Raw genomic sequence first — 9,707 nt, forward strand, 5'->3', positions numbered from 1 at the left:
ATTAAAGACTTTATCTTCAACAATTTGCAAGAAGATAAAAAGGAAACAATTGAAGAGAATATCTCGCCCTACTAATTAGAATTGATACTCTGTTTATTCCATTAAATACCAAGCAAATTAGGATATAACTCACTACCAAATTGAAGAAAATAGCATCAAGTATATCCAAATACATTAAATTTATTTCCATGTTCGACAATATCTACAATATACCTTTCATAAATTCAATCCCATGCGTTTATGTAGGTCACAAATGCATTACGCATGTCAAAATACAAAATAAAAATCTTGATCATCACAAAACACATGTTGTATTGCCAAATTAAAAAATCCAAATCCCACAAAAAAAAAGGTTCTATAGGGGTGGGTATAGGGGTGGGTTGGTAGGTCTTCCCCTTCCAAATCATCAGAGCAACAAAAACATATCATCAACATCAGCATTTTGCTACGTAGTGAAAGAAGAGAAGGTCCAAAAAGGCAGTCCCTGCGTAATCGGACGATCCCAAGCACAAAAAACACATACCCTTTTCCTCTCTCTCTATCATCATCAGTGAGTATATATATTTATTCTTTGGAATAAATACTATATATTTGTTAATTAAAAAGAATAAAGATCTGTGCTTTGTGCTTTGTTTTACCAAATTTTCCCTTATCAAAAATTGCAGTCTTTGCAGACCCTTTTTTTTCTGCTTTGCCTTTCTCTCAATTCTGTTATACTAAAGCGATCTTGAGGTGGGCTTTGTTCATTTCAATGGAGCTGATGCTCTAGACAAGCCTCTATCTCTCTCTCTTTCTTTCTCTGTTTCTGGTAAAGCCACCAATAAAAATGATCTTTTTTTTTTTTTTTGTGTGTGAATTTGAAAGAAGATCATCATCTAGTTTAGTATTGAATGTTTCTGAATTCTGATCAGATGGTCGTGTTTTGCAGGTGATTTTGGTCATAAAGTTTCGAACTTTACAGTGTTTTGGATCAGAAAATAAAGATGGCTGTTGCTGAGAATGCACCCAGTTTTGATAACTCATCGGAGTCCAATGCTCACAACGATCTTGAAAACCCAAAACCCAAAATGGACTCGTCTGCTGTGGTGAGTGTGGACCCCAATTTACAGTCCAACGGTGGTGACGGTGGTGATCAGAGTCCTGAGCTGGATGAGAGGCAGGAGGAGGAGGAGGAGGGTTTGACAGTGCCCAAAAGCAACCACAAGGCTCAAATGGGCCAGATGCAAAATGGGTTCGAGTCCAATGGGGTGGCTGATGAGCATCAGATGGTCAAGTCTGGTGGGTATGGGACTGATCAGAGCTCTAATGGGCATGAGAATTTCAAGAAGGATATGAGGGATTTGGAGGAGTTGTTGTCCAAGTTGAATCCCATGGCTCAGGAATTCATACCTCTGAGCCTTGCCAACAACAACCAGGGCTTTGCTCTTCCTGGTGGATTTGGCTATACTAACAATCTGTTGCTGCAAACCAATTCCGGCAATGGGAATGGATTCATGGGCAAAAGGGTACGTGTGGATTTTCAATTTCGTCTGTAAAGTTTTTTCTTTTTTTAGAGTATTTGGTGATCATAAATTTGAGCTATTTTTGCAGCTGGTTTTTGTTGTTTTATGATGGAAATACATATGAGCTTTTCTTTTGTGTACATTTTCATGAGGAAGCGGATAGCTAATTGAGTTTTGTTTTTTATTTCAGCAGAAGAAGAATGGCTATAGTAATCAAGCCAGGAGAAGGAACTATTACAAACTGAGTTTGGCACAGCGAGAGGAGATGATTAGGAGGACTGTATATGTTTCTGACATTGACCAACAGGTAAGTGTGTAGTGTGGTGGTTTGTTTTAGACTTTTAGGTTGTAGGCTTGCTCTTTGCTTTTGCCTTTGCATTTAACATTTGTCCTTGTACAATTGCCACTCTCTGTTCTGCATTATCAGGTCACTGAAGAGAACCTAGCTGCTCTGTTTATTAATTGCGGACAGGTAAGCAGTGTTCATACTTTCCTCGTATGATATTGTTCATTATAGATGGTGCCATAATGGTGGATTATCTTCTAATGATTTTTCTGTCTGCTTTTAAAGGTCGTAGACTGTCGTGTGTGCGGTGATCCTAATTCTGTTCTTCGATTTGCCTTTATTGAGTTTACAGATGAAGGTATTATCAAAAGCTATCATACTTCAACTAGATATGGAGGATTCTTTGTTTTGTAATGATAAATTGTTAAGTCAACCAATTTCTGATGCTTGCAGAAGGTGCAATGGCTGCTTTGAGTCTGTCAGGAACCATGCTTGGCTATTATCCTGTAAGAGTGCTGCCTTCCAAAACTGCAATTGCACCTGTTAACCCAACATTTTTACCCAGGGTGAGCTCTATATGAGACTTTTTCCTATTTGTGATTGGCACACACAGACACACATATATCTATCTAGAACTAATAATTATGTGTGATTCATTTATTCCTATGCTGATTTATATTCTTTTATGTGTTGCTTGGATTTCGTTGGTGTTAATCAATTCAGTCGGATGATGAACGTGAGATGTGCTCAAGAACTATTTATTGTACCAATATTGACAAGAAGGTAGCGTTCAACTTTGAATCCGGTTTAGGTGGTTTCAGTCCAGAACCGGTGCAGCTGTCTTACTAAGTTGTTCACTTGATGCAGGTTACTCAAGCAGATGTCAAAATGTTTTTCGAATCACTCTGTGGAGAGGTTCGTATATCTATCTGTGATTATTTCTGCTAGTCTTGTAATACTATCTTATGAACTTCCTACAATATGTTTTTCTTTGGATTGCAAAAGATTTCTGGTTAGATTGTAAGCTAAGACAATCTTCTTCCTGGATTGATAGGTTCAACGCCTGAGGCTCCTTGGAGACTATCATCATTCCACTCGCATTTGTTTTGTTGAGTTCACAGTGGTAATGACATAATGACTTTTGATAGACATGCTGAAGTTTTTGTACTTTACTGTATTGTGCTCTCTTTATGTGTTTTTCCCCGCCTTTCTCTAGATCTATTTGACAATTCATGATGACAAAGTTAAGTGATTTCGTCCAAATACTCTATTGTGCCTTTCTCTAGGTCTATGTTTAAACACTATAATTGCATGACTTGCTATTCTAGAGTGATCCATGCTGGTCGTACTTGCCAATGATCACAAAGTTTCGAACATCAAAGATGTTGGTTTTGGATCCAGGAGATTGTAGAGTTAGGGAAGGTCTTTGGTAGTGTCTAACTTGGTGCGCACTAAAGAGTCAGCTGCCTTGGTTTTATGTATCAATTCTGAAATGCCATTGTGGGTACACTGTTGATGGGCAAAAAGCTTAACCATTGCTCTATTAACCCCGCTGTTGACTAATGGTCATTCTTGTCAGGATGTAGTTCCTTGTAAAAAATTGTATAGGCTGAATTAACTGCTTTTTGGATAGACAACCCCAAGTTTAGCTTATATCATACATAAGAGTTGACTAGAAAGGTATAGGAGACTGCCCCTTGAACTTCCTTTATAGGATACTCTGGTTGGTAGTAGACCTCAATATTCAATGTGCAGAGGCAGATAGATGGATAGGAGATCTTTACCTGCATAATCTTGTATGTGCAAGCATGCTGTAGGTTTTGGTTAGTAATTATTGAGAAAACACTTGTGCAAATCATTCATTCTTTGTTAAGACTGAACATCTCATCAACAACTATTTCATTCGCTATTCTTTCAACAAGTAATTTTTCTTTCTCTGTTTTTATTTGTATTTTATGTCAGTGATTAGATCAAAAGTAGTCTGCTGTTAGTCTTCTGGTCCTTATTCTTTCTCTTCACATGTGCAGGCTGAAAGTGCAATTGCAGCTCTTAATTGTAGTGGTGTAGTTTTGGGATCATTGCCTATAAGGTTAGTAATGCGTAGCTTAAGTTCTATTCTCCGCCTGCCCTCCTTGTAGGAGCAACTTAGTTTGGAACTCTTGTTCATTGTTTATGTTATGTATGCAGGGTCAGCCCGTCAAAGACACCTGTGCGCCCCCGTGCTCCTCTTCGCTCTCCATCACAGTAGACCTGCCTATTGTTGCTGGACTAATTTCCTGCTGATAGATATATTTTTATATGCATACATAGATACAGATATGTTCACGTATTTGTGTTTATCTATGCTTTTGTTCTTCTGGTTGCTGTTGGGTACCTTTGTTACCTACAACTACTAGAGGTTACTTGTGGATTATTTTGGTTTGTAGAGTTGGATGGAATTCTGAGGCGCTGAATGGTTTATTTATCTTGCACATTATGATGAAATCTGGAGGAATGGTGCCCGAAATCTTTGCCTTTTAATGTTTCTCATGACCAGAAACTGAAAATATTTTGTTATTGGTCAGAATCTTTTCTTAGCTGTTTAGCCTGTTTTACTCTGCTTTTGTCTTATTCTTTTCACACCGCTGGTTCTGTATTTCAACACAGTTGGGAAAATCTGCAGACATTACATTGTAAAAAACCTAAATCTTGACTTGATCTTGAAGATGAACGCAGTGGCCTGCTTTCCTAATCAGGGTTTTTTTTTTTAGTAATGTTTTCCTAATCAGGGATCTTGGTTTCATAACTGTCCTAGTTCTGTCCCTTAATAATTTAATCTTATATTATTAAGCTTTCCTAATCCATTAAGAGATTTTGCCCTGTTCCTGGAGTGCTAGGGAGTAATGTGATAGTCTAATCACTATATGTAACACTGCTCTCCTCATCAATCTGTTACGAAATCTTTTCCAAGCCTAGATAGTTCCTGTTTGTTTTGCCGGTAGCTAATTGAAGATCAACAGAGATGGGTTGTTTTGTTGATCTGTTATTGCGTTGCTTCGGTGGATGCTTTGGAATTGAACATCATGACCGGAGGCGGAGCCCCAAAGTCTCTCCGGAGCCAGAGGCAGAGGCTTTAGAGAAGAAGAAAATTGCAAAGCAACTTGGCCGTCCTGATCTTGCTCGCATTGAGACCAATCTTTACGAAGATGTTATATTGAACTGTCAAGCTGTTATGAACCCTGGCGACATTCAAGTGGAATGTGATTCTCACCTCGATAATGTGACGAAGCAATCCTTGTTTGATCAACTTATCGTTCCACTATGGAGGCCTGAGCTGTTTCTTAACGGCAGCAAGCTGCTGGCTGGTCCACGGAGAGGAGTCGTGCTCCATGGACCACCGCCGAGTAATACTGGCAAAGCAACATTGCTTGCTACTGCCAAGTTCATAGCAAAAGATTCTGGCGCCGTCTTCATCAGTGCAAGGAAAATAGCGAATCTGATCACCAGTAGTTTCAGCGATTATGATGCTACAAAGAAACGGCAATTTATCAGTGCTGTGTTTAGCTTAGCTTCTAAACTCCAGCCTGCTGTCATATATATCAACGACATGGATGGTTTCTTGGGGCAACTCTCCCAAACTAACATGAAGACTGAGTTCTTGGAAATATTGGATGGTTTTTTTACTGACCAGAAGCATGAGCATGCTCAAGTATTGGTTCTAGCTGCTACTAGTAAATGTAATCGTGCATCACCGGAGCTTGATGAAGTAATAAAACGGCATTTTCAGGTCTTTGAGATTCGGGTGCCATGGATGAAGGAGAGGGCAGAGATACTGAAGTTGATTATGAAGGGTGAGAGAGTTGAAGAAAATATTGATTATGACCACGTAGCTGCATTGACTGACGGTTACGAAGCTTCAGATCTATACCAACTTTGCAAGAAAGCAGCGTACAATCCTATCAGAGATTATCTACAATATGAAGAAAAGAGTGGAATTAAGCAATCTTCTCCACCAAGGCTAATGTCACAGTTGGATTTAGAGAATGTGGTGATTGCACAACTTATTCCATACTTGAACAAGTTGTTACAGCAAGCGACGATTATACTGGATCAAACTCACAATGAGAAACACCATCACCAGCTGAAACAGATACTGAGCTCTTTAGGATTTAGTTACAGAGGTAAAGATGACAGCAATGTGATGGAGAAGAGAGACGGAAAGGCTGTAAATGACATATGCAAGAACGCGAAAAGAGGGAAGCATAGAGTTGATTCAGTAGGACAAACTACTCGCACCAAATGACAATGAATGAAGCGACACAAAACCTAATCGATGGACGTATGGCCGTTGGCCTCACACCATGTATAGGCATAGAATTTATAGTTGGTGAATGAATTTATGGTAGTCTGAGAGTGTGGAGGCTTAGAGAAACTTCGGTATACGACTTGAGTCTGTAACATTATGTCTGTGAATGCTCATCATTAGTTACACATAATTTGTGTGTTTGTGTGTGTAGCTTCAGTTGTTTAACTTGAGAACTAGAGGATTTACTGAGAAACTAATGTATTTCACTCTGGTGATGAAACTACAACATCAAATTATCTTTCATTATGAAGTTTCACATTTTCAGGGATCCGATGAGTGTAACACTCTGATAACCTTCTTTTGTTCACATGATAAGTTCATCAACATCATTAAGAAAGTGGGAATTGGGTTTTCATCGTAATTTGCTCTTGCACGTGTGACGAATCTTTAAACCATACACATGGACAACTATTTGGGTGACGTAGAGTTCGTGTGGCCTTTGGGCTTCACACGTGGACGTGGGTAACCCGCTTTGATACCATGATAAAGTAGTATGGGATTCACATCTAAAACTAATTGACAGTGGATGGAGTGGCCTAAACCCTTATAAACCCACAGACAAGGTCCATATTTTCGATGTGAGATTGATATCTCAACAGCTAGTCGGGCGGACAGTCGGTGACTAGCGCCTAGGCGGGTTAATCGGGGGATTAATCGGTTTTTTGCCTCTCCAAACGGAAACGGTGAAGCACCGCCTAACGCCTAGGCGGGGATTTTTATAACATATTATTGTTTTACTCGCAAGTTATCTGCTAATGTAACTTGGGGTTGGTTACTCTTCTTTGTGCACGTATGCTTCATAGCCTTGCTTTGACATCACCGTAACCATAAGGATGATGTAGCTTATGAGCTAGTTTTCTACTTCAAATCTGTTAGAGATTTTCATAGCTCCCATACCTCAATATGAAATCACTCTTACAGTCTAAACTTGTGTCCATCCTACAAGAGCTATTTAAAGGGCAATACCATTGCACTTCTACGACTTCTTAGTAATATTCAATGCAATTTCATTACAGCTGAAAGCTACCAAGCGCATGCGTGTTGACAATTGCTTTATCTTTTCCTTTAAGATTCATATAAATAGCCATTCCCTCTTGTTTTGTCTCCCAATCCATATTGCCCTTCCCAACAGAACACAAAACAAAACCCTCATTCCTTTTGCCTTTCCTTAATTAATCTAAACTTTGCTCCTTCCTCACACACTATAGACACCTGTCACCTTGATTCCTTCATACTCCCAATAGCTCAAGCCACCACCAAGTTATAGACTAGCTCCTTGGCTCTTAGACAAAAAATGGGTTGCAGAATCAGTACTGCTTCTCGCATTGTTGCCGAGGATGTTGCGCCAAAGCAAGGAAAAGTTGTGAAGGTTGTGAAGATGGACGGCAAGGTTTTAGAATTCAGAGCATCTATTCTTGTTAAGGATGTCTTGTCGAACTTTTCAGGTTCTGCAGGTATTGGTGTATCAAAACAATTAGCTTCAGAGCATCTCCCTTCGTATTATGAGCTGAAGTTGGGGAAGGTCTACTATATGGTTCCTCTTTTTGGTTCTGTTACAGAATATAACAGAACCACTTCTGTTACAACAAGAAGGATTAAAATTGTAATCACAAAGCAACAGTTTCATGAGGTTTTGACAAACCAAGTATCATTCCAGAAGTTACTTTCAGCTTCAGGGCCGAAAGCTAAACCATGTAATATGGTGGATCATTCGACAACTTGGAAGCCTAAGCTTCAGGTCATCCCTGAAGGAGTTCAGCACTGAATGTCACAACTATTTAGATATGTAAGAGAGACATAAGAAGGCACACAAGGTTGGTTAATGTATAATGTAACTTATGGAATTGGATTGTACTCATCAACTCTGCAATTAACATGTTTAATTTCACCAGCTTAATATATCTCAACTTGTTAGGTAGGTTCTCAGTGATCAGCAACACAGAGATCTATGATTACCCTAAATTATTAGGGACTTTAGGTAGAGTGAAAATTAAGGTATCACGCTTTTTGTCTCTTACAAATTCTCAAAGTACTGTTACTGCAAATAAAGTAATACAATGCATGCCACAAACACCAAATTACATTAGATGGCAATTTCGGCTGCAACACAAGTAGGAGAGGAGAGGCTGCTCTAAACCATGCATTGTTGGCAACATCACAAGGGGCGCAATTCACTTGTGTCCTACAAATCATCATTTTCAATATCTTAAGATGGATCGCGAGTCATAAAAAAGGGAGTCTTTCTAAAAGAGCACCAAGCAATCAAGCTAGATTCCACAAAACTGCAATTTTGGATGGTCGTGTTATAGCTCATTTTATGGACGGACAAGCACAGCAAACTACCTACAAGTTCTAGTCTTGGTATAGTGTCACATTGTATGTAATATCAAACACATATAGTTTTCCGTTTGAGAGGCTACAGAAAATATGCTAGTTTCAAACATACTCCAGGTAAAGTCGATCAAAAAGACAAATCATTAAGAAAGGTGACATGATGCATATTACATTAGATGGAGCAGTTCACAATAACACAAGATAATATGTAAGTTCCGAATGTCGGACTTGGTAGAGTGAACAATATCTATTGAAATTCCTCTTGAACTCACCATCTTTCACCAGTACTACTCTGGCCCTTTTTTTGGGGGCAGTGATCAGGCCAGTGATCGATATCCCAAGGATGACCACCCTGTTCAGCAATTTCTGAGCACCCAGAACAAGAAAAAGAAAACAAAAAAAACAAGGTTAAAACATAGAAAAGTTGATCCTAATAACGAAATGAGAGAATGAGAAGCAAATCAAATCGAATGAATGCATACTTTGAAAAGCTCCCTTATAAGACTTGGTCAAGCGGTCGTCTTGAGAGAGCGTTAGATCCTCGCGAGTAAGATGCAGGCGGTCTAACACATCATCTGGTACTTTGTCTCTTATGGATTTTGATAAGTGGTCTAATGCATGTAGTCGCATCTCATCGGTGACATTCGGCTTCGACTTCTTGGCTGGTCCTCGGCCGTTGGTGGGTCCAGCTGCCTCTTGTCAGTCTTGTGTGCGGATGGGTCCGACGGTGCGGCTATGTCCGTCATGGCTGGCTTCGGCGTCTCCTTCGATCCAAGGAGAGGAGGAGGACTCCCTTTTTTAATATATATCTAATTGGTTCTACAAATTAAACGTGAAGATGTAAAAAAATAACCGAAAAATGTGTTAAATAAAAAATTGGGCCAATGATAAAAAGGTACAGTTAGATGTAATAAATGATAACACAGTTAATAAATGTTCATTGATGATAAAACAGTACCTCTATTTAAATCTCTTAAAGCGTTGCCCATAAAAATAAAAAAAATTACGATCTATGCCACTGTTCTCTTAAAGCGTTGCCCCTAAGAATGAAAATAACTACGAATTATGCCACTGACGCCGTTACCCCATCCACGCCGTTACCCCCATATCTGAGTCCCCCACCTCTGATTTTCGTTTCAAAAATCATTTCACTTTCCCTCAAAACTATCGAAACCACTCCTCTCTCAATCTCGCTGAAAACCCTAATTCTCTGTGTCTCCGGCGAATCCATCATCCATCT

The 9,707-nt window shown here is 39.3% G+C and overlaps 2 protein-coding genes across 2 annotated transcripts; both read left to right on the forward strand.

Annotated features, from left to right (window-relative positions):
* Nucleotides 1-585: 585 nt before the first annotated feature.
* On the forward strand, nucleotides 586-4,460 carry LOC101307054. Its single transcript, XM_004307847.1, has 11 exons — nucleotides 586-808; nucleotides 929-1,505; nucleotides 1,693-1,809; nucleotides 1,930-1,974; nucleotides 2,074-2,146; nucleotides 2,242-2,354; nucleotides 2,512-2,571; nucleotides 2,656-2,703; nucleotides 2,843-2,911; nucleotides 3,816-3,877; nucleotides 3,976-4,460. Exons 2-11 carry the CDS (start codon nucleotides 984-986, stop codon nucleotides 4,034-4,036), a joined length of 1,170 nt encoding a protein of 389 aa, XP_004307895.1. The 5' UTR covers nucleotides 586-808; nucleotides 929-983; the 3' UTR covers nucleotides 4,037-4,460.
* Nucleotides 4,461-4,789: 329 nt separating this feature from the next.
* LOC101302711 (ATPase family AAA domain-containing protein 1-like) lies at nucleotides 4,790-6,076 on the forward strand. Its single transcript, XM_004309048.1, has one exon. The coding sequence runs from the start codon at nucleotides 4,790-4,792 to the stop codon at nucleotides 6,068-6,070; it is 1,281 nt and encodes a 426-aa protein (XP_004309096.1). The 3' UTR covers nucleotides 6,071-6,076.
* The last annotated feature ends 3,631 nt before the right edge of the window (nucleotides 6,077-9,707 follow it).

This window comes from Fragaria vesca, linkage group LG7 (genome assembly GCF_000184155.1).
Source record: "Fragaria vesca subsp. vesca linkage group LG7, FraVesHawaii_1.0, whole genome shotgun sequence".
Lineage (NCBI taxonomy): Eukaryota > Viridiplantae > Streptophyta > Magnoliopsida > Rosales > Rosaceae > Fragaria > Fragaria vesca.